Here is a 24581-nt window from a genome sequence, read left to right as displayed (position 1 = left end):
CCCCTAGGTTTGTCAAGCAAAAAAAGGGGGGGGGCAGGGAGAGAGGGACCCACCAATTCATGACCCAAGACACACCCTCCCCCCATCTCCTTTCTGTGAGGCCTCATCCACTCTGTTCCCCTCCTCTCCATCACTTGCTATCCCCAGCCCTTATACTTGACTCAACCTAGTGAGAGTGAGGTGTGGGGTGGGAATGAGGGATTTGGGTGTGGGAAGGGGTGAGAAGTACAAGCTCTGGGAGGGGATCTGGCTGCAGGAGAAGGGGATGTTGGCTCAGGGAAGGGGCTCTAGGCTGGGGAGTGTTGGGTTCAGGTGGAAGGTTGGGGTGCTGAGCAAGCCAGGGCTTGTGGATGTGAGGGTGCAGGAGTTTGGGCTGGATATCTGAGGGACTCAGGACAAGAAGGTTGAGTATGATGGGCTCAGGACACAGATTTGTGATGTGTGGATGGTGGAGGAACGTTGTGGCAGAAGACTGAGGATGTGGGGATGCAGGAGTGTGGGGATGTAAGAGGCTCAGGATGGGGGTTCCAGTGTATGATAGGCTCAGATTTGGGATCAGGTGGTGCAGGAGTGTTATGATGTTGCAGTGAAATGGGGGTTTGGTCCCAATTGGGGTCTTGTTGGCCAGGCTTCATTTTTAAACAAAATATGTCAAACTCAAAAGGGTTTAGCATTGTCTTATATATGAGAGGGGTGAGGAACCTGTTCTGAGTCAAAGGTCACTGACCCACAGAAAAGTCAGTTGGGACCATACAAGTGGGATGCAAAAAAAAAACAAAAAAAACTCCTCCAAAAACCCCCAAGCCTCACTAATGTGGTCCCAAATGTTCTGGTGGGGGTAGGGGAGAGGGTGCTGCTGGGTGGAAGGATACTGGCTCAGGTGGTAGGGTGCTGGGGTCAGGGACATGGTCCTGCTGGGCACTAGGGTGACTGGCAGGGTGCTGGGACAAGGAACAGGGTGCTGCTGGGTGCTAGCGTGGATGGCAGGGTGCTGGGGCTGGGGCCAGGGTGGTGCTGAGTCCTGGGGTGTGAGGCAAGGTGCTGGGACCAGGGCGGTGCTAGGGTGGATGGCAGGGCTGCCAAGGAGCAGGATAGGGATGGGGTGCAGGATCTGGGAGGGAGCTGGGGGGCGGAAGGGGACAAGGTCTGGGTAGGGTGCAGAAGCAGGCTGGATGTAGGGTGTCTGGCTACAAGGGAGAGTGCAAGGAGGGGACTTGGGTAGGAGTTGGACCTCCTTGATCTGGCACCCTCTAGACCTGACTGGTCTCAGATGAGGAATTTTTGGACCAGGGGAGGTCATTTCGGGGGTCCTGGTCATCCCCCCTTCCCCCCCGCCTCCTTCCCCACTAGGCTTCTTTGCACCTCTATCCCCTGCAACCGAACTAAGCTACCCACCCCTGCTGGTTCCCTGCACTTCTCCCAAAACCATCCCTCAATCCAAGGGAGTGCAGCACCAGTTCCCTGCAGCCCCTCACAGCCCAGCTGAGCTGCCTTTCTGTTCTGTATGCCCTCCCCCATCCACCTCAGCCCAGCTGAGCCCTGCACTGGTTCACTGCATGCCTCCCCACAGCACAGCTGAGACCCATTTCCCTGCACCTCCTCCAAGCCCCACAAAACTGCTGAGCCAAGAGCCGATTCCCCATCTCTCCCTCCCCTTGAGTCTAGCCCCAGTTCCCAGCACCTCCCACCTCCTGCAGTCAAACTGAGCTCCACACACACACACACACACACACTCCCCAGACCTCCCCACTCTGCAACCCAGCTGAGCTCGATTTCCTTGCACCTTCCCCCAAACCATGCAGACATGCTGAGCCAGTGCTGATTCCCTGCCCCTGCCTTCCTCCCTCCCCTTGGCTGAGTCTACACTGGCACGATCTTGTGCCACAGCGGCTGTTCTTGCGCAAAAATTTGCTGCCTGTCTACACTGGCCGTGTGTTCTTGCGCAAGTACACTAATGGTCTCATGTATGAAATCAGGGCTTCTTGCGCAAGAACTACGATGCTCCCACTCAGGAATAAGCCCTTTTGGGCAACTATTCTTGCGCAAGAGGCCAATGTAGACAAGCAACATGAATTTGAGCAAGAAAGCCCTATGGCTAAAATGGCCATCGGCACTTTCTTGGACAAGAGTGTCCACACTGCCATAGATGCTCTTGTGCAAAAGCACAGCTTTCACATGGAAGAGTGGATGTGTTCTTGCACAAGAAACAACCAGTGTAGACATAGCCTAAGAGTTTCCTCACATGAGCAAAATGAATTGTGTTGTGCACCAGTACTGAGTTCATGTGGATTGTTTGGATGTGCCACCCAAGTTAATATTTTTAAACCTCTACCTTTTCCCTCTGCTGCCATGTCAGCTCCCCTGGTGCCTGCTGCCCCCCGACTCCTCACCCTCCTCTGCTGTCTCCTGCTCACCCTCCTCACCCTGACTCCTGCTCTTCTCACTGTCCTCAGCCCTCCTGCAACCTGCCCCCCTCCACCAGCCCTTCTCTCCCCCCTGTGCCCACTTCTCCAGTAGCCCCACTCTGATCATGTAAGCTACCCCTCCTCATCCCCTTTTCTAACACTTCCCTCTACACACCTGCCTGCCTCTCTCCTCTGATGGTGGTCCCTCCACCGGGCAGGTGTCTGCCCAAAATCCCCTGGCACCTGCACCTTCTCTTGCCCCTGCACCCCCCGGTGCCTCCTCCTTCCCTCACTTCCCCTGCCCCCTTTGCTCCATTTTTCCCTGATGCCCACCCCTCACCACCCTCTGCCCCCATTCCTCTCTGCCTTCTCACGACTTGCTCCAACCCAGCCTTCCTCATGCCCACCCCTTCTTTCAAGCCTTCTCCCAGCACCCCCTCACCTCTCTAGCCCCCAATGCTCTTACCCTGTCCCCTCCCAGCATCACCCTGTCCCCCCTCCCACTGACACCTCCTCTCCCCTCCTGCCCTTTTCTTCATTGTCTGTGCTTGGCCCCCTGGCAATTGTCTCTCTTCCATCCCTGTCCCTTTGATGCAATGGTCCCCAACCACTGGAGGTTGCCGGGCACCAGGGGGTGAGGCCGTTTGCCTGCCAGGTACCAGAAGGCGGGGACACTTGCGCGCCCAGCGGCAGGGCGGGCCCCCCCCATCGCCGCAGGGCATGGCAGCCCCTCCCCCCAAGCACAGTGAGCCCAGGGCCAGCGCACCCCCCTCCCAAGCGCGGGCGGCCAATCTGCGGTGCTCCCGGGGCCGGCGCTCACCTTCAGAGAAGGTCGTGCACAGCAGGGACAGGTCCGGGGGAGAGACACTCTGGGGCTGGGCTGGGAGGACGCACGCGTGCAGGGTCGGGACCAGCTCCATGCTGGCTAGCCGGCTCTCTCTCTCTTTCAGAGGGGGTGGGGGAGCGCCGGCTCCTCGCGGAACCCCTCGTTGTGCTCCGCAGAACCCCAGGGTTCCGCGGAGCACCAATTGGGAAACACTGTTCTAAAGGAACTAATGCCTCTGATAGTGGGATGGTGATTTGGTGCTAAATAGGAACTGGACTGAAAACCTCTTTCCCAGGTGGCAATTTTGTTCACTACCACCCTAATCTTGATTCAAATATCTGTGTGATCAAGAGCCAAAAACCTTCCAATTCAGATCTATCCCAATTCCAGAAAAAAGTTTAATATGATCATTCCAATAGTTAGCATCTACCAGTTTCACTATACTGATCTGTTTATATTAAGATCCTCATGTAGACTAGTTTTTTTTTTTAAAGACTAATAGAAAGTTTAAATGAATTTGGGACCAAAATTAACATCTCTCATTCCCTTTAACTAGACTTTATTCTTTAAACAATTAGTATTTGGCTATCAGTAAGCAGTTCACTTTGATAAAAGTGTTCAAGGACAATGTCTGCCATTACATGTGTACATTCTGAATGAACCAATAAGCATGGAAACATGAGTTGTACCTGCACAGAAATGCACACATTGCTTTCTACAATCTTGTTTTATTGACTGTTTTAACACCATTGTTAAACAGAGTCAAAACAGTTACATTCTATAAAGAGCAATATTTAATTTACAAAAAGCAATTTACATTAGTTTGGTTCAATGAATATGCATTGAGTCAGAAAGATAGTCATGGTAAAGCAGTTTCTTCGACTTGATCTTTTAGCCAATTAATGATTAAGGTGTTCTCCTCAAGAGCAAGAAGTGATGCTAGATCTGCTGTAAACAGTTTGTATTTTTTAAAGTATGCAGCAGGAGCTGCCTGAGTTACATCACCAAGGTGCAATTTCAATTACTTTTACACCATAAGAAAACATTTCAAATACTTCTATAGCTTGTTCAAAAATGTTCAATTCATATTAAAACTAATGTTATCCATAACAAGCTTCACCACTCTTGCCCCCAAAAATATTGGATATCAATGTGGCTATAAAATGCATTTTTGGTCTTAAGACTTAAATACATGCACTGCTCGTACAACATACTGTCTACAAATGGGACACTCACTCATTCTTTTGCCACACTTTGTGCAAGTAACCATGTGACCACATTCCAGGAGAACACAATCAATTGCTGCATCCATGCAGATCCTACACAGATTATCATCGTTCTCGTTCAGTTGCATCTTCTCTCCCGCTGCAAGGCAACAGATGGGGTTAAGACAGATTCAGGCCATGGCAAAAGCCATTAAGTTCTAGCCCACATATGTAGCCAACCTATTTCAGTATCACTTCATTTTCATTAACATTTACAGTAGTCAAGCTACTGGGAGACTTGAATTTTACAATTATAAATTGAGTAAGATTAAGACATCTGATGGAGAGCATGTCATGTGTCCTATATTTAAAAATCAATTTATCACAAGACCAAAGAAAGCAGCACCAGACTAGGATTCTAATCTGAGTATTACTCCAACTCTTGCCACACCTACTGTCATACAGCAGGGTCAAAGTGACCCCACTGGTGAGCCTCAGTTTCTCAATCAAATGTACATAAGACTACATACTTTTGTAAAGGGCTTTGGTAATTGCAGACTATTTGTGCAGTATTAGCAGGGCCAAATACAACTCAACATGAATTGCTATAGGGACACAACTCTTGTTATGACTCATACCCAAACGCAACCTTTTAATTCTATATTTAAAAAGGGTAGTTGTGAGGTATGATGTCAAGTACATACTGATGTTACTCACATTTTGTAAAGTGTTAGAGAAGCTAGGGATGTAGCCAACTAGTCAAGTGACTACTCATTTCACCCTGCTGCCTCTGTACCAAAGGCAGCAAGGGAGGGGGGGGAAGCAGGAGCTAGTGCTGTGGTGGGGGGGGCGGGAGGAAAGGGCAAAGCCAGTGGTCCTGGATCCAATGTGAGCCAGGACTGTTCAGTCCTAGCTCATGCCACCTCCAGGAGCTAACCCTGCTGAAGCTCTTCACTTTAAATGTAGTAAGAGCCCAGCTCTTCATACTACTACAGTGGCTCTGCATTTTAAATGTAAGTGCCCCCTTTATCAAGTACAATAATTCCTCATTTAACACTGTTTCAGAAAATGATCGTGTTAAGTGAAAACGTGTTATGCGGGGGTCAATTTTCCCATTAAAAAATGGAAAAGGAGGGGGCTGAGTTTCAAGCTGTAGCATCTGGGACCAGGACATAAGGTTGGGGGAGAAGAAGGGCTGGGTTACAGCAGGGAGGGGAGGTGTTTGGCTCTGGGGAAGGGAAAGGAAGGAAAGGGGAGGAGGATTGAGTTGGAAGTATGCCCCTGTAGCACGTCTGCTGGGACCTGCACTGCGTCCGGTGGGGGAGGGAGGTCGCCAGGGAACGGTGCGGTGAGCAGCGAACCCTCCGCCGCCTTTCAGGGAGGCAGGGGAAGCCTCGCGCAGCCGCCAGCAATGGGCCAGCTGGAGAAATCGTGTTATTCTGGGGACAGTCACGTAATTCAAAAAATGTTCCCAAAAAAAATCGTGCTATCATGAAAACGTGTTAAGTGGGCACGTGTTAAATGAGGAATTACTGTAGTCAATGGAAATTCCATTGACTACTCCATAAGCTAGTTAACCTTTTACTTAACATCCCTAACAGGAAAAAGTCTTGACATTCTAAATTATGCCCAAAATGACAGTGGCAGAATTGACACTTATGCTTAGTTTATGAGCATATACAAGGTTTTATTAAAATCCCATAAGTTTCTGGGGGTTTTCCTTAAAGTTAAATATATCACCACTTGTCCCAGCAATGGCTTCACAACTATTCCATAGAAACCATCAATTACATGTAGTAAGATTAGCCCTCTGCCAGAGGGCATGGTGCCAGCATAGCTTTTATCACTACAAAATTGGGAGTTCTTCTGTAATAGCTTCCCTTCCCCCATCGCCAAAAGACCTACTAATGCTTTGTGAAAGCCCAGAGAAAGGCATGGAGGTGCAAATTTCATTCTCCCCAATGGGTTGTTTTCAATAGTGAAATTTTTACCAATTTACTGTGAAGAAAGCTAAAGTGTAAATCAGTGTATTTAACTTTACCAAAATCTTTCAGAAGAACAGTTTCAGGAACCAATACCACATACTGGTCAAAAGTAACTCTCATCAGATCTAGCAGTGTCATCTATTCTGGACACAGCTAATAGTTAAAATAGCTTTCAAGTTAAAGCACTTAGAATATCCTTTGTCAAAGGCAGTCAGAGAACTAGGAAAAGGAGTTAGTTTAAAGGGGGAAAAAAATTGAATACCTACATGTCTTATAATTTTCCTCATTCTCTGTGTACAGCCTGCTTACTTTCTCCACAAGTTCCCATTTTTCACAGCATCCTGAATAGTTGACAAAATTATGTGCAAGTATTTCCTTCAGCTGTCGGACACTCAACCCTTCAACATCTTCCAATCTTGAAATATCAGACAGTGATGCCCGTGCTCGTTTTCGGGACACCCCAGGGGTCTGCAACAGTAATTTTAACTTGAATTCGGACAAAAAATTCTGTTCTAGTTTTAGCTAATACCTGATATAGCTTGAAAATAGTTTAAAATGGTAAATTCTTTAAATACTTATATTGAGCTAGTCTGTGGTGCTGCAGGTTAAGTTCAATTAACAGTGTTAAGGCTCTGTACATTTTTCTGCACCAGATGTCAAATAGGTCTAGTTTACTCTTTAGGTGATTTATGTGTCTCACCATCTCTTCTGCGTTTTCTTCATCTTCATTATTTGCAGAAGGCATTCCACTTTGACCCTGCATATACAATGAATTAGATCAGGATAAAAACATAACCCTCCCTGGTAAAGTAAGGGAAATATCTTAACCAGGTCAGATGACACTCAAATTGGACAACTTACGCTGAAGGTAACCATTACAGATTTAGATGATCACAGTCTAGTCCCAGTTATTTGAGTTCTTCCATTTTCAATCAGTGTAAAAAGGGATATTCCCAGAGAACCTGTCCATTGGAATATTTTTAAAAGTGTGCAGCAGAGGGCATTTTCTATAGGTATCAGTGCATTCTAAGACAACTACTGTACCTGTAAAGGGGTTCCATTTCCTGTGCTTCCTCTTCTATTGGTAATTTCTCGAGAGGATGATACAGACAGAGAAAATGGATGTGTAGAAAAACTAGAAGTCTGTGACCTTGAAGAATGCAAGCTACTACTGTCTGTGTCCTCAGAACCTAATCCATGATTGGAGAGAACAAGATCCACCAAGTCTTCTTTTTCTCGACAAGTATCTGTTGATATGTTTCTAAGAATCAGATACTGACGCAGATCCTTGACTTTCAATCGCATCAACTGAGGCCGCTGAAATGCTGTCTCTTGTAACAAGTGACAAGTAGAACATCTTCTGATATTTTCATACAAAACTGAACAAACTGAGCAAAAATCCTTCTTGCAGTCGCAACATACATGCTAAATGGGTAGACAGAAAGCCATTAAACTGTATGTCAGATATTTAGACTAGAAAAAAAAATCTGCTCATTCCTTTCCTCCCATCCACCAGTCACTGGTATTCTTAGTCTTTCAACTGACACTTCGTCTGTTTTCTGCTGTGACTATAAAAATTGACCTGTCAGTATTGCAGTACTCTCCAGAGTGCTCTCCATTTATCATTTGCAGCGCTAGTACACACAATGAGACATTTAATCAGTTTTAACAAGGCAACATAGTGTATTTAAATTGTAGTAAGCACAAAAGGCCATCTACTTGAAGTCTAATCAATTTTGGAGTGAGTTACAAGTACTATACCTTCCACCAACTGTTTCCATTTTCTGGAATTTTTTTTTTTTTTTTTTTAAGTCTCATGCAGTATTAAAAATCTATACAAACTAAATAGAAAACTGACTACAAAGGAGAAAGAATGATTAACACACATTGTGCATATGCTAGCACTTTGTAATAATTATGAAAGATTATTATCTGGTCTTTCGGGTTTAGCAATTTCAGTTTTTACTGTAACAGCAGCAGTTTCAGACAAGGTTGATATAAAGTGAGTATACTTTTAAAGCGTTTCCTCCTCCACAAGTAGTCTCTGCAGACCTTCCAAACTCAGAGTACATCTAGACTACATGCCTCTGTCGCCAGAGGCATGTAGATTAGGCTACCTGACACAGTAAAATGAAGCGGCGATTTAAATAATCGCCGCTTCATTTAAATTTACATGGCTGCCGCGCTGAGCCGACAAACAGCTGATCAGCTGTTTGTCAGCTCAGCACGATAGTCTGGACGCTCTCCTGCCGACAAAGGTATTTGTCGACCACCCAGGTAAGCCTCATCCCAGGAGGTTTACCTGGGTGGTTGACAAATACCTTTGATGTCGACACCCGCGCGTCCAGACTATCGCGTTGAGCCGATAAACAGCTGATCAGCTGTTTGTCGGCTCAGCGCGGCAGCCATGTAAATTTAAATGAAGCGGCGATTATTTAAATCGCCGCTTCATTTTACGGTGTCAGGTAGCCTAATCTACATGCCTCTGGCGACAGAGGCATGTAGTCTAGACATACCCTCAGTTTTCAGCTAAAGTCTCTGAAGTTAGAGGAACCAAGCAGATGTTGGAATGGCTTTTTACTTCCAGAATACAGATTCAAGGGACACCCACAACAGTTGCATATACTAGAGTAGAAGATCACAAAGCAAACAGTTTGGAGAATAGCCATTCTGTTTTTAAAAGCCTGTTTGTCCATGATACTGCTTCTACAAATTCTGAGCTACAACATTTTAAAAACATCTCTTCTAGTTAAGATGAGTTAGAATCATAAAGATCACTTTCTACACTGTGCTACTAGGACATTACATTATGGGGACAACTATACACTTAGCTACTGCTTCACAGCAAGGCATAAGTCGCAGTTCCTAAATAAAGCCTGCACAGAGCCCCTCTGAAGATACTGGCTAGAATCTGAGGTTTTGGGAAGACAACAGCTAAATAACGTAAAGTTTTACTTTGACTCAAACCAAAAAAAAACCCACACTTGAATAACTGATTCTGAATAAGAAAGAATATCACTATGCACATTGCACAGGGAGAAAAAACTCAAGACTCCACCAACACAAGTTTCATATCCTGGGTCTACAGACTAGAGCTTAGGCTCTGAAGCCCACCCCATCCCTGAGCACCATAACCTAAGAAGCTACATGGCTAATTGTAACATTATACCAAAAGCCTCTGTCTGCAAACCTGAGATCTAAGGGTATGTCTAGACTACAGGGTTTTGTCAACAAAAGTGGACTTCTGTTGACAAAACTATACCTTCGTCTACATTGCCACTGAGTTCTGTCAACATTATGTCGACAGAACTAAGCAGTTTTGTCGATAGCTATAAACCTCATTCTACGAGGAATAATGCCTTCTGTTTACAGAGTTCTGTCAACAGAAGGCATTATTGTATCTACACTGTCCTTTGCATCTACACTGTCATGATGACAAAGTGGCTTGCTTTGTCGACAGAACTGGATGTAGTCTAGTCGCTCTTTGTCAACAGATGCTTTGACGACAGAATCCGTCAACAAAACTTCTGTCAACAAAAGCCTGTAGTCTAGATGTACCCTAAGACTGGCAGCTGTAGACATAACCTGTATTTTTTCCAGCTTGCAAGAGCTTTGTAAGCAAGAATGTGACCAACACAGATAAGTAGAGACATGAACTGTAAAGACTTTGAGGTAGAAAGCACTACCAATTAAGGATGTTAAAATGTGATTTGGCTAACAATAGTCCATACAGTTTGTATCGACTACAGGCAGTCCCCAGGTTACGTACAAGATAGGGACTGTAGGTTTGTTCTTAAGTTGAATCTGTATGTAAGTCGGAACTGGCATCCAGATTCAGCCACTGCTGAAACTGACCGCCAGTTCTGACTTACATACAGAATCAACTTAAGAACCCCAGGCGTCCCCAAGTCTAGCTGCTGCTGAAACTGATCAGCAGCTGATTCTAGGAAGCCGGCTCGGGCTTCCTGTAGTCAGCTCTGGTCAGTTTCAGCAGAAGCTGACTTGGCGATGCCTGGGGCAGAGCAGCTGGGGTGCTGCTGGGTTGCTCCAGTAGCGCCGCTCCTGGGTGCTACTGGACCAACCCGGCAGCACCCCAGCTGCTCTGCCCCAGGCGTCCTGATTCAGCCGCTGCTGGTCAGTTTCAGCAGCAGCTGAATCAGGATGCCTGGGGCACAGCAGATGGGGTGCTGCTGGGTTGGTCCAGTAGCGCCCAGAGCGGCGCTGCGGGACCAACCAGCGGCACCCCAGCTGCTCTGCCACAGGCGTCTGGAGAAAAGCCTAGTCTGCTGGGGGGGTACTAGCTGCGCCCCACCCCAGCAGGCCAGGAAGACGCGGGCGGCGGACCGAGATGCACCGCGGTCTCACCACCTGGGTCCTCCGTGGCTTTGCTCCCAGTCTCCTTGGTCTGCCAGGGAGACGGGGAGCAAAGCTTCTGAGGACGCCAGCAGCGGGACAGCCGCGGGGCGCCTGGGCTGCCTCGCTACCCGAGCCCCCCCGCGGCTTTGCAAAGCCGCGGGGAAGCCGGCAGCGGAGCAGCCCAGGCGTGCCTGGGCTGCCTCGCTGCCCGACCCCCCCGCGGCTTTGCTCCGCGTCTTCCTGGTCTGCAGACCAGGGAGATACGGAGAAAGCCCCGGAGTACACGGGCGGCAGGACCGCGAGGTCCTGCAGTCCGTGTCCTTCGGGGAGCCCTGTTCGTAACTGCGGATCCGACAGAAGTCGGATCTGCGTAAGTCGGGGACTGCCTGTATATGATTAGTCAATAAGCCCCTCTGCAGAGCCACAGTGGGTGTAGTTCCAGAGGAGCCAACTTGAGCTGGGACTGAGAAGGCCTAGTTCATGCTGGCTCCAGAGCCACCCATGCTGCAGCTCTGCATTTTAAATGTAGCAAGAGCCATTAAGTTCTTACTATATTTAAAATGCAGAGGCACAGTGATCAGCACAAGCCAGACTGCTTGGTCCTGATTCCCGCTGAGTCAAATGGCTCTTGATCATGGCAGACAGCCCCTGGAGAGAGAGACTGCTCCAGCACCAGCTCCTGTTCATAGCAGCCAGGGCTGGCCACACAAAGAGGCTTCTGCTTGAGTAGCCCCTGTCCTCTGCAAACAGGGGTTGCTTGGTGGCAACAGCCCTTGTCCATGGGGGGGACCCAGTGCCCACAGGGACCCCTGTGGACAGGGGCTATTTCACAGCAGTGTCCTCTATCCACCCTCTGGGGGGCAAGCAGCATTCCAGAGAGGGTGCTGGGGGAACCAGCTTTTAAACCAGATCCCCCAGCACCAGCTGCAGTCCCTCCTTTTGCTTTTGAAATATACAAAAGCCCCAAAGGGGCTTACATCCTTACTACCAATGCATCCATTTCACTCCAAACCATGTAAGATACTTGTACACAAAAAACCTAATTATGGACACCAAACTTTAATAAAGCTCCAATTTACTATTTCTAATATAAAAATAGGAGAGAATATTTCATACTGAAAGACCCTTCTCCTTGAGACATGCTAAAGTCTTTAGATGCCAAAGACCTCTCCTCCACAAGCATCTAAACACTACAGGGAATCTCCACAGCTAAGGAAGAAAAATTTAGACACAAATTTTCCCCATACCATAGGCCAACACTTGGGATGTAAGCATATGCTTGTCAGGTAATCAAGCAGTTTCTGGACTAGTCACTCCCCGCTGCCTCCATGAGAGAGGCAGTAGGCAGGAAGAGCAGGAACTGGTACCTGGCAGCTCTTAATACATTTAAAAAGCAGAGTCGCAGAGTGGTGAGTACCCAGGGCCAAGAGCTAACCCTGCTGTAGCTCTGCAGTTCTGTTGCAGACTAATCTAGCAGTTGATGGAAATTCCATTGACTACTCAATTAGCTGATTACACAAAGTTTAACATCCCTAATCAACAGTACAGCAGAATAAATTCTAAACAAAGATGGAGAAGTTAGATTAAGAGCTTCTGATTTTATTTTCTGAATCTTTAAGTGACAAATCTGAACTGCAATTCTTCCAACAAGGACTGACAGGGAGGAAGGGAAGAGGAAAAGGAGACTGGCAGCAAAAATTGAAAGAACTGATGGTCACTCTGACATGAATGAAATAGTTAAAAAACTTGGAAAACAAGTGTGGTAGGAATTCTAGCAATTACCGTATATACTCGAGTATAAGCCGAGTTTTTCAGCACTTTTTTTGTGCTGAATAATGCCCCCCTCGGCTTATACTCGAGTCAGCGTCTCGAGAACAGCGTCTCGGGCGGGCTCAGCGCGTCTCTGCCGCTGGCCGGGTCTAGCCCCGTTCGTAAGCTGCTCCGGTGCCCCTGGTCTGCTGGAGACTGTCTCCAGCAGACCAGGGGCACCGGGCGGGTTCCCGCGCTTCTGAGGCTTTGCCAGAGCAAAGCCTCAGAGGCACGGGACCCCCCGTAGCTGCGGCTTCAGTCCGGGAGCCTGTGGTCTGCTGGGGATGGTCCCCAGCAGACCACAGGCACCCAGATTGAAGCGGCAGCAGCGGCAGTTCCCCGCGCCTCTGAGGCTTTGCTCTAGCAAAGCCTCAGAGGCGCGGGACCCCCCACGGCTGTGGCTTCAGTCGGGGAGCCTGTGGTCTGCTGGGGACCGTCCCCAGCAGACCACAGGCTCCCGGACTGAAGCCGCAGCCACGGCGGGGTCCCTCCCTCTGAGGCTTTGCCAGAGCAAAGCCTCAGAGGCTCTGCTCCCCGTGTCCCTGGTCTGCTGGGGAGGGGGGGGGGGGCGCGCAGCTAGTGTGCTCCCCCCCCCCCCCCCCCCAGCAGACCAGGCTTTTGTTTTGGACTCTGGGGCAGAGCAGCTGGGGCGCTGCCGATTGGTCCTGCAGTGCCCGCTCTGGGCACTACTGGACCAACCCGGCAGCACCCCAGCTGCTCTGCCCCAGGTCCTGATTCAGCCGCTGCTGGTCAGTTTCAGCAGCGGCTGAATCAGGACGCCTGGGGCAGAGCAGATGGGGTGCTGCCGGGTTGGTCCAGTAGCACCCAGGAGCGGCGCTACTGGAGCAACCCAGCAGCACCCCAGCTGCTCTGCCCCAGGCGTCCCCAAGTCAGCTTCTGCTGAAACTGACCAGCGCTGACTACAGGAAGCCCCAGGCAGAGTTGCTCTGCCCCGGGCTTCCTGGAATCAGCTGCTGATCAGTTTCAGCAGCAGCTGACTTGGGGACGCCTGGGGTTCTTAAGTTGATTCTGTATGTAAGTCAGAACTGGCGGTCAGTTTCAGCCACGGCTGAATCTGGACGCCAGTTCCGACTTACATACAGATTCAACTTAAGAACAAACCTACAGTCCCTATCTTGTACGTAACCCGGGGACTGCCTGTACTGTTTTATTAAAAATATTTAAAATGTCAAACTGCTGAATAGTTTCATATTAGTACAGTAACTTACGCCAGATTGTTAGTGCACTAAACACAAGAAAGACTGAATACTAGGACAATTGTCTGAAGAAATGTATTTAATACAACTGAATATTGGAAGGTACGTAGGAACAATTAAAGGATTCTACTTTAAAAGAAATTACTGCCCTTCCCTGGTGGATTTGACTAAATGTTGTAGATAGAAATTCATTATACTCTTGGGTCTTGTTTATATACACCAGTTGAATGACAATTGGTTTTGCCAGTATTTCACAATAAACTTTTAAAGAGAATTTATAATCCAGAGCATATTAAAAGTGCTCAGTTCAGTTCCTAAAACTTGTGAAAAGAAATGAAATGCCACATGTAGCTTTATAGGAACTTTTTAAAAAATGATATATTAAAAGGGTATAAAACATTTCTAAGATTAAGTTGGAAGTATTTTACTTAAACTTTCATGTACTTGAATAGCTGCTGTAGATTGGCAATGATGCTACATTAGGTGCTACTTTTACTTGTTGTGGAAGAGGGCAGATTTACTATATTTTTCTTTCAACTTTTTCTACATACTGCATTTTGATGTTCGTAGAGCTGGGACTGCTTCTAAGTGAGTTAAATACATTCCAATATGCTTTCTTAAAAAACTACTCCATAATAGTTTGTCAGTGATGATGACAATGTCTATGCTGATAACCTCACACCAGCTGAAGCTCTGTTTGGACATACAGATGATGAGGAGGAGAACTCCAGTTTTGAAGGATTTTAGCTCTTGTGTGTTAGCTTGGTTGCTGATTGAGCTAAGGTTGTTGTACTTTTAAAGTTACGGTATTTTTGATACCATATTGTTTTTGTTGACCCCCTTTTCCACTTACAGAGCTAGGTTATTGTTTTTCTTTGAAATAAATATTCATGTAATTTTATTGGTATCTATCTTCATTTTTTACATTTACCAGTAGCTGCCTCATTTCCTACCCTAGGCTTATACTCGAGTCAATACTTTTTCCCAGTTCTTTGTGGTAAAATTAGGTGCCTCGGCTTATATTCGGGTCGGCTTATACTCGAGTATATACAGTAGCTCAGAATCCTGATTCTCCAATCACAACAGGCCTTATCAGAATCCTATTAAAGTTAATGGGAGGGCACCAAGTTACTGCAGAGGACCCTAAACCAGGTTTAAATTCTAGACTGAGTAGGCAAATAGTTTAGAACATGAGGTAAACCGAGAACCTAATACAATTAATACTTGCACAATTAATACTTGCACACAGACAAAAGGAACTGAGCCCATGTTCCTTGGGATTTTAAATAAGGCCTAGAAAAATGTGTAGTAAGTGGTTCATAACCTCAAATACTATAAGCATACTGCTGTGCATTCCTTCTGTGGCATAGAAGATTAAAAAAGGGGAAATCTTTGCCAAGAATAAATCTCTGAATAAGAGTTAGGGTTTTAAAATTGCATTTGTTTAACTTGATTTAAGCAGGAGGACAGAGAGGGGAAGAGACACATGAAGGGCTGCTCCAGCCTGGCTATAACAGGGCTAGTGAGCCTCCCTGTTGCTCTGGAGCAGCCCCCACTGGTTAAGGTTAACAGGTATGCCTCACTCATTAAGGTTAAGCATTCACATCTTTTAGTTAGGATCGGGTCAGGTTGGATTCTGACTACTCTCGAGTGGGTCAGATGTGCTTGGGTCCAGTTCCATTCTAAGTCAGGCTTAGCAATGAGGTCCAAGGGGACCTCAGCATCCTGGCCTCGTGATATGAGTAATTGCCCTGCACAGATACAAAAAATTTATATCCACATCCATATCCACAAAAGTGACAGACAGACATCTGCATTTCCAGGGCTCTAAATATTAGATCTTCTATAAATCAGACACAGCTGGGCTTCAGTTTATTCTAAATTTGCTGAAGAAAACTGAGTGATGAGCAGTTGGAGCTGGCCTGCCAAACTGACTAATTCTACTGATTTTTATTTAAAATATATAGGACAATCAAGGAGCTACATTGTGTTTTGAAATACTTCGTCAGTTTAAACAATTTTATTTGGTACATTTTTCATTGACTCATCTGTTCAACTGTATGAAAAGTGATTGGCTACAATAGTGAATCAGGTTTTCAAACTTTCTAGCCAGTGTTATTCCTGACGTAGTGAGTGAGTTTCTTTGGTTTCTAAGGCCAGGTCTATACTAGAAACTCCCAAAAGAGTTATTTTGGGAGTTATTTAAAAATAAGTTTTGAAGTGTGTACACACTACAGGGAAAGCCTCAAAATTAGTCCAAGGCAGGCTCCTTAGTGTGGGCATGTTACCTTGACTTAGAGCTCCAGGAAGCACTGAGGAGTAATCACTTTGAAGGGCTCTGGAGAGTAGTTATTTCAAAATAGCAGCAGTGGAGCACCCACACTATCACTATTTCAAAATAAGCATTATTCCTTATGGAAAGCAGAAGTTATTTTGAAGTAACAGGCTTGGTAGTGTGGACATTACTCTAGGGAGTTATTTTGACATAAGTAGAGAGTACAACTAATGGAAATTCTCCAGTACTAGTTATTTTGAGGCTTTTCTAACAAATTAGGGCATAAGTTCAAGAGCTTATACCCCAATAAATTTATTAGTCTTTAAGGTGCCACAGGACTCCTTGTTTTTGCTGAAAGAGGCTAATGTGAGTCTCTGAAACTTGAGGCTTCTCTGTTGCTCAGCTTGTCTATCACTCAGTTGTTCAGCAACTTTGTTAGTCTATTTGAACAAGCAATATAGAAAGACTAATCTTGTCCTCTGACCTTGAACAAATCATAAAACCTCCTCCATCTAGTAGCTCAGTTTCCACAGCAACAAAAAGTAGAAAATACTCATCTCCTGTATGTCTACACATAAGATAGCATTAAATAATTTAAAAAATTATACTCACCTTTTTCCTAAAAACTGAAAATGAAAGTCCACATGCTTTGCAAACTACATTGGCTCCTGAAGATGGATATGCTGAGAAATCTGTATTTGATGCAAATCTGAATGGGCCAGGACCACCCATAAATCCTGGCTGTTGCCCACGGACAGCTCCGGTACCCATGACTTCATTCAGCAACCCACAGCAGGAAGCCCACATAGATGTGGCTCCCGCCTGAAAACAGTAAAAGCAAAAAGAATTTCTCTCTATTTTAAGATTTATAAGTTGCTATTGAAGAGATACTTCATTCTGTTACACCATCATCCCACTAGTGTGGTATATGAATTCCTGGAGTACTAAAATAAGTAAAGGGCCTGTTGAGAGCAGTTTGGCAAAGAGCACTGCATAAGCAGGCAACGTAGAGAACTTGATAAGGTAATATTTTAGAAGACTGGATCAGTGAAAAAAAGCAGATTAAATTAGTCAAAGACACAGAAACCCACAAGGAAGACTGGCAGTTAGTGAGAAGAAACACAAAGGATGAGAAAGACAAGCAAATCAAGAGCACAAAATCTGCTGCAAGATAAGGAGAAAAGAGACTGTGGAAGCAGATTACATTCAGACCAGTGTACCTGAAACATGGTGTTTCCACATTTATTTGCACAGGCATTTGAGCTGCCAGTAGCCTCCAGACAACAAAACCACATTAGTTTTTATGAAGGTCACATTTCAAATTTATATTTACAGCCAAGAGGGCTAAAATCTTATTTTAAAGGGACAACTGAAATCCTGCTGAGTAATAGCCTGGCTTCTCCAAGAAGTATGCAAGTTATTCCAAGTTCTTTCAGTAAAGGCAACATTGTTTTACTTACATTTGGCATCTCTAAGCTGTTCTAATAAAAGTGTGGTGTTACAAGCAGTTCTAATACTGACGTTTTAATTTTTAAAATTAAGCAGGAGCACCAAAAAATGCATTCACTTTTGAAATATGCACATCTCAAATGTGAATTACTACTCTGGATCCTTTTAAAATATTTTATACTGGAATCTCTTGCAAGGGGAGAGCAATCCACTGAAATACATATTCTACTTAATCTACATTTACAAGGCAGCAGCAGCTACTTTAGATTGGATCTGCACAGTATGCTTGAATTAAAGTTGTGTTCCTCAATCAGGCCAGAACCACATTTTTTTTCCTGGAAGAAAACCAAAGTGATGATAGATTTATACACCTTTAAGGAAGACATCAACAAATTTTAAATTGGTATTTATGCAGTTTCAGCTTTCAAATGTTTATCAAAACCACACTGGAATGCAACTGAAGAGGGAGAAGATGTATTACAGCTATTGAAAAAGATTTCAAGATTAATTGCTAGTGCAGAGCTTATCAGGTATGCTTGGAAGTGCACACACTTCATCTGGAGACTGATGGAGTTTAACTCAATTTTAAGCCACTAGCTAGACTCATTTAAAAGTTAATTTGAAAACTTCTAAAGTGATCTAAAAATATCCTGGTTTTCATAGTAATCTAAAGCAGAAGGTATAAACTTGCGCAGTTCTAGTCTCCCATATTTAAGAAGGATGAATTCAAACTGGAACAGGTACAAAGAAGGGCCACTAGGATGATCCGAGGAATGGAAAACCTGACTTATGAAAGGAGACTCAGGGAGCTTGGCTTAACAAAAAGAAGGCTGACGGGGGACATGATAGCACTCTTTAAATATATTACAGGGATAAATACCATGGAGGGAGAGGAATTATTTAAGCTTAATACCAACATGGACACAAGAACAAATGGATATAAGCTGGCTAGTAGGAAGTTTAGACTTGAGATTAGATGAAGGTTTCTAACCATTAGAGGAGTGAGGTTCTGGAACGGCCTTCCAAGAGAAGTAGTGGGGGCAAAAGATCTATCTAGCTTCAAGATTAAACTAGATGGACTTATGAAGGGGATGGGGTTTGATGAGATATAATCTTGGTAACTAATTGACCATTCATTATCAGTGGTAAATAGGTCAATGGAGGGATGATAGGAGTTACTATAGAGCCGTGGTCCCCAACACGGTGCCCGCGGGCGCCATGGCGCCCACGGGGGCATTTCTCTGCGCCCGCCAAGTGCTCAGGGCTGGCCTGGCCCCGGGCACGTGGCGCATGCGCGGTGCTGGCCCCGGGCGCATGGCGCACGGTGAGCGCCGGCCCCGGGGTCGCCGCGGATTCACCCCCTGCTGCGCATGGGGGGGAGAGAGCGCCAGCGCCGGCCCCGGGCGCGCGGCGCTTGGGGGGGGGGGGGGGGGGAAGGAAGCACTAGCGCCGGCTCCGGGCACGAGTCGCTTGGGGAGAGAGCACTAGCGCTGGCCTGGGCGTGCGGCGCTTGGGGGAGGGAGGGGGGAAAAGAGCACCAGCACTGGCCCCCGGCGCACGGTGCTTGGGAGAGAGCGCCGGGCATGCGGCGCTTGGGGGAGGAGGGGGGGGGAAGAGCGCCAGCGCCGGCCCAGGCGCGCGGCGCTTGAGGGGAGAGCGCCGGCCCCCGGAATGCGGCTATGGGGGGGCCCTGCCCCCGGCTATGGGGGGGCCCTGCCCCCGCCCCCCCAGGCGCCCGGCGGGCGAACAGCCACGCCCCCTGGCGCCCGGCAACCCCAAATGGTTGGGGACCACTGCTATAGAGAACTTTCTGGGTGTCTGGCTGGTGAGTCTTGCCCACATGCTCAGGGTTTAGCTGATCGCCGTATTTGGGGTTGGGAAGGAATTTTCCTCCAGGGTAGACTGGCAGAGGCCCTAGAGGTTTTTCGCCTTCCTCTGTAGCATGGGGTACAGATCGCAGCAGGAGGATTCTCTGCATCTTGGGGTCTTCAAAGTATTTGAAGGCTTCAATATCTGAGATATAGGTGAGAGGAGTATTCTAGGAGGGGGTGGGTGAGATTCTGTGGCCTGCACTGTGCAGGGGGTCAGACTAGATGATCATAATGGTCCCTTCTGACCTTAAAGTCTATGAGTCTAAACCCAGGAATTTTGTACCCTTGAATATGGTAGGAAACTTTCCCCTAATTTTGACATTCTAATTTATCTAAATTGAGACTTCCTAATAGAAAGACTCAAACATACAGAATTATGAGCAGCACTTCATTGAAAAAAGGAGTCACCTTGTGGCAACTTAAAGACTAACAATTTGTTAGTTTAAGGTGCTACAGAACTCGTATTTGATGAAAGATTAATATGGCTACCCCTCTGAAACCTCTCATTGAATTTCAAGTTAAGCACCAGCCTACTCCAGGAGATGAAGGTGGCTTTGCCGCGGCCCGCTCTTGATTTCCTACAGAGAGCCCTGCGAGAGGGTACGCTCTGCCCCTCCCCTCCTGCAAAGCCTCCGTCCTTTATTATCGGGCCCCTGTTCCGCCGGCCCCCCGGCCTCCTCATCCCTGGACCACCCAGCCGGCTGCAAAGTCTGCAGCTGGTCTGCTTTCAAACCGCGCCAAGACAAAATCTGTACACACTCGTGCTTCACACCCTGCATTTCCCCACCCTCGTGTCCCACCCTGATACAAAGTGGCGGGACTAAGACCTGTAGAGGGTAGGAAACCCCGATGGGCCAGCGTCTATTCTGATCTAATTCCACGGCCCATCGAGGACATCAGTTGGCGGCTCCTTCACGGAGCCGTGAGCACGGGCGTGTACCTGGCGCGGTTCACCCCCATTCTGGAAGCCTGTCCCTTTTGCGGCGTGAGGGAAAACCTGGTGCATGCATATCTTGAATGCGCCAGGTTGCAGCCCCTATTCCGCTCCTCCAGAACCTCTTATTCAGGTTCTGGCTGCACTTCTCTCCTCACCTTTTCCTGTATGCACACCCTATCCGTGGCCCCACAATGTCACGAGACCCCCTCGTCAACCTACTCCTGGCCCTAGCAAAGGTTGCCATCTATAACACCAGGAGCAAGATGTTGGACAAGGGGGTTCTCTGCGACTGTGGGGCCTATTTCCGCTCCTCCCTCGTGTCACGAATCCAGGCAGAGTTCCTCTGGGCGGCGTTCACTGGCTCCATCGACAGCTTTGAGGAGCAGTGGGCGCTGTCCGGGGTTCTCTGCTCAGTGTCCCCATCCGGTTCCCTAGTTATAAACCTTTAGGCTGCACTCCTTGCCCCTTTTGTCATTAGTTGTCCCCAGTAATTAATTGGACACAGGTCCAGTCATCCCTCCCACAAGGATGAGGGAGGGGCTTTTAAAAGCCCGCCCACTCTCCCGTGCTTCAAATAGACCCCACTACAGGGATCCAGCTTTTAAGACAGCTCCAGCCCCACCTTTGCTGCCTCTGACAGGGGGGGGGGGGGGGGGCGGGGAGAGAGAAAGCAAGTAGTCAAGGAACTAGTCAACCTAGCCAATAAGCTTTTGCTGAGCACAGTGTTTCTCAATCAGTAGTACAAGTACCCTTAAGGGTACTTGAGAAGTTGAGGGAGAGTGGTATGCCAACAACTGAAATTTGGAGAAAACTGAATTTAAGTTTTACAGCGCTTTATTATTTTTGTATTTTTTACACTCAAAAATTTCATCACCCGCCCACGATTAAGATGTTTAAACAAATGTGCCGCAATGGTAGAAAAAGTTGTGTCTGAAAACTGCAGATACTGGGGTACTCAATTTTTTTAAAGGGGTATTCATAAAAAAGTTGAGAAACACTGGCTTAGTAGATAGTCAACTAATTATCCATTCTAGTCTGGCCTTCATAACACAGGCCACAGGATTTCTTGGAATTAGAAATTCAGATTACCTAGACTTCAATAAGACTATCCCTAGTTGGAGGACCTCTGGGACTTACACAAATAAAATTACATTGATTTATATATTATGCAGGGTGGAAGCAAGTGAAGTTTTAAAAACTGTCTCAAGGCTTCTTTATACTTGGAAAGATACAAAAAAAAGGGAAGTCCAACTGTAAGCCCCCATCCTTACCCACTGAAATTTAATTAAATACATATCCCACTGTGCCCTCATGTATTTACATAACCAACCTCTTCCTCACACAAATACATGTACGCACTTTAACCCATACATAAATGCTCCTAAATCTTGGAGCGTATGCCATATACCGGGATCTGCTACAACCAGCCGCTTACCTCTTGCCCAGGTCTAGAGCCCTGCACGGAAACAGAATCTATATCTACGAACGCGCGTACCCACGGATATAGAGTGGCTGCAAATCCGCAGGGCTCTAGGCATGTCAACACCGCTCGGCAAACTCGCGTCTGCTCTTGGGGACAGTTTCCAGGCACCCGCCCGAGCTCCCACCCTTGCTGGAACGAGTCTCACGGTCGTTCTGCTTCTCATAGCCCCGCCGCTCCGCAGCCCCGCTCCAGTCAAGCCGCAGGTGGGGGGCTCCCGCCGGAGTCACACCGGGACTCGGGCCCCAGCCCGCCACACGGGCGAGATCCCAGAGGCAGGGTCCCGAGCCGGACCCCGCGGCCTCGTGCCCGAAAGGGGGCGGGGCTCACCCCGCCTAGGCTCGGCGCGCGCCCCCCAACGGCCCAGGGCCGGGCCCGCCCAGGTGTGGCGAGCGCAGGGCACGGAGGAGCCCGCGGAGGGAGGCGGGGGAAACCCCGCTGCGAGGGCGGCTCCCCCAGCGCTTCCGTTAGCAGGGGGACTAACCCCAGCCGCCCCGCACTCACCTTCATTACCGCACGGCTCGCTCCAGGGGGCCCAACGCGCCCGGCGCCTTAATCCCGGCGGGGGTCCCCGCCCTGCGCAACGTCCGCAGGGACCGCCTCACGGAGGGCGGGACATGCCCCTCCTCACACCCCATTGGTCGCCCCTCAGCCAATGAGAGCGAGAATGTCCCCCGGACTGACCAATCAGAGAAGGAGCATCCGCTCCACGGGGAGGGGGACGAATCCATTATCGAACAGGGGAAGCAGGCTGTGAGAGTGAATGAGCGCGCCTCTCCGCCCCACCCGAAAGGAGGAGCCGGGCGGGGCAAGAAGGGCTTGGCCCGCGGGCGGTCCCAGCCGAGCGGGCGGAGTGCAGTCGCTCTGTCCAGATGTAATTTATCCTTCTGGTCTTTGAACAACAAATTCTCGATTATAACCATATTTTGTTTGCAGCCATTGCATAAAATCCTGCGGCGTTCTCAGAGTTTGGGGCTCTGTGTTTGTTTTGGAACAGCTGTGCAGCAAAATGCAAAGTTAAAGAGTTAAAAAAAAACAGCCAAGTGGCCAAGTGAAAACAGGAGAAAATCAACGCCTGAAGTCTGTGAGTCAGACAGGAGGACAAACAAAGCCATCTTCAGTGCCGCAGCTATGCTGGAACAAAGTATAACTCAAAATGATTAGGTCAACGTAGAGAACAGAGGGCCAGAAAAACAGTTAATAAAAGGCATGCATCCAAATTTTCATAAATATTGCCAACTGGGATATAATCAAACAACCCAACCCCTCCTTATTTTAATTTTTCATAGTACATGCACATAGTGTTTAAACACATTTTGGTAAGTAAAGAATGTTCCCGCAAAAGAATATTAATGGAAGAGTGGTGGGAAATTACCTGTTCAGTCAGGCTGAAAGGTTTCATCTGTCACAAGCTGACAATGAAAGCGCATCAGTAGTAATGCATCATGTAAGGAGAAACATTTATAATCTTCTGGAGATTAGAAATCTTCACCAATGTGATGAAGTTGAATTTTTTACATGCAATGTATTTTTATGATTCCTGTACATTCCTTGTTACTGTGCTTTGTATGGCTACTTAATAGGAGCAAAATGGGGGAGAACGGGAAACAGTGAACCCCATGAACACTGGACAATCATCACTTAACTGCTGGAATTTCCAGCAAATGGTATGTGAACTCAGAGTGCTTTGCCTTGAACTGACACAGGACATTGTGTGAAATGAAGTTCATAGTTAGCAGCTTGGCTAGCTGATGTTGCTGGCTTGGCCAAATGGCCTACATTGTAACCTTTAATTCTCTGTGTTAACCTAAGAACTCAGAATTCTGTGTTCAGGTTGATTAATCCAACCTACTATGTTTTGAAAAAATTGCTGGGCATCATTGCATGAACTCTGTTAAGTGCAGGAATCCCTGAACAGTATTCAAATCTCTGACCAGTCTATCTCAGTTGGATTTGCTGGGCAGAGCTCAAGGTGTGAAGCAGAAGTAGTGCTCCTCTGAGAGACAATGAGGCTGTATGTGTTACCTTGAAGATAGAGTGTGAATCATGAATAAAGTATAATGCAGGCAAAGTCTGTCAGAATTTCCTCACATGGCTCTGACAAACACCTCCATCCTAATTTACATTTGCTGACAGTTTTAGTCCAGAGACGCTGTTACCAAAACAGAATGAGAAACCAAAACTCTTAAGGGCTAAAGGCTTAAAGGGATTCATCATTCCACCTAGCCCTCAGGTCATAATCTTTAAGTTGCAGAAAAGGTTTACTATTTGGCATCCAGTTTCAGCTATCTCCTAGATTCCCACTGCTAATTAATCTTTCCTGCCTCGTGCTTTGAATACATAAAATAATGGTTGAATCTGGACATATGGGGACTTATCTTTCACTTTTCAATAGGAATTTTGCCCTGAATCAAAAAGTGAGTTCTCAAGACTTTCGAAGGAGAGCCTGGTACACAGGGGGAAAAAGCAAATTCCAACCATAAAAAGATAACCAGTAGTGAAAGGAAGTGGAATTTTGGCCAAGAACCACCAGACAAATCCCTACTCTGTTACACAGTGTTATGGGATCTTTAACAATTGTACAGATCAGACAGGATCTTTAACATGCAGATTGCACTCGAATTAATCTAAAACATCTATGTGAAGTTTCCATCAGAACTGCACCTTCACCTGCTTTGACATCAAGACCACAGGTCCCATATGATACTGATGTAAAACCAAAAACTAATCAATATTTTAATTCTAAACTGGGCCCCAGATAACTGG

At 47.1% G+C, this 24581-nt stretch overlaps 1 protein-coding gene across 3 annotated transcripts; it reads right to left on the bottom strand.

Annotated features, from left to right (window-relative positions):
* Nucleotides 1-3943: 3943 nt before the first annotated feature.
* Nucleotides 3944-22444, bottom strand: RNF34 (ring finger protein 34). Of its 3 annotated transcripts, none has more exons than XM_075898627.1 (6): nt 22320-22444; nt 16691-16900; nt 7466-7846; nt 7122-7178; nt 6688-6889; nt 3944-4596 (listed from the first exon to the last, which is right to left on the bottom strand). In XM_075898627.1, exons 1-6 carry the CDS (start codon nt 22323-22325, stop codon nt 4409-4411), a joined length of 1044 nt encoding a protein of 347 aa, XP_075754742.1. In that variant the 5' UTR covers nt 22326-22444; the 3' UTR covers nt 3944-4408. The 3 variants fall into 3 exon arrangements, with proteins under 3 accessions (XP_075754742.1, XP_014424243.1, XP_006113642.1); XM_014568757.3 differs by lacking the exon at nt 22320-22444 and adding an exon at nt 21831-21953; XM_006113580.4 differs by lacking the exon at nt 22320-22444 and adding an exon at nt 21771-21902.
* Between the last annotated feature and the right edge of the window lie 2137 nt (nt 22445-24581).

The sequence above is a fragment of the Pelodiscus sinensis genome, chromosome 15 (genome assembly GCF_049634645.1).
Source record: "Pelodiscus sinensis isolate JC-2024 chromosome 15, ASM4963464v1, whole genome shotgun sequence".
In the NCBI taxonomy this organism is placed as follows: domain Eukaryota; kingdom Metazoa; phylum Chordata; order Testudines; family Trionychidae; genus Pelodiscus; species Pelodiscus sinensis.
This window is presented reverse-complemented; position numbering and strand designations above follow the sequence as displayed.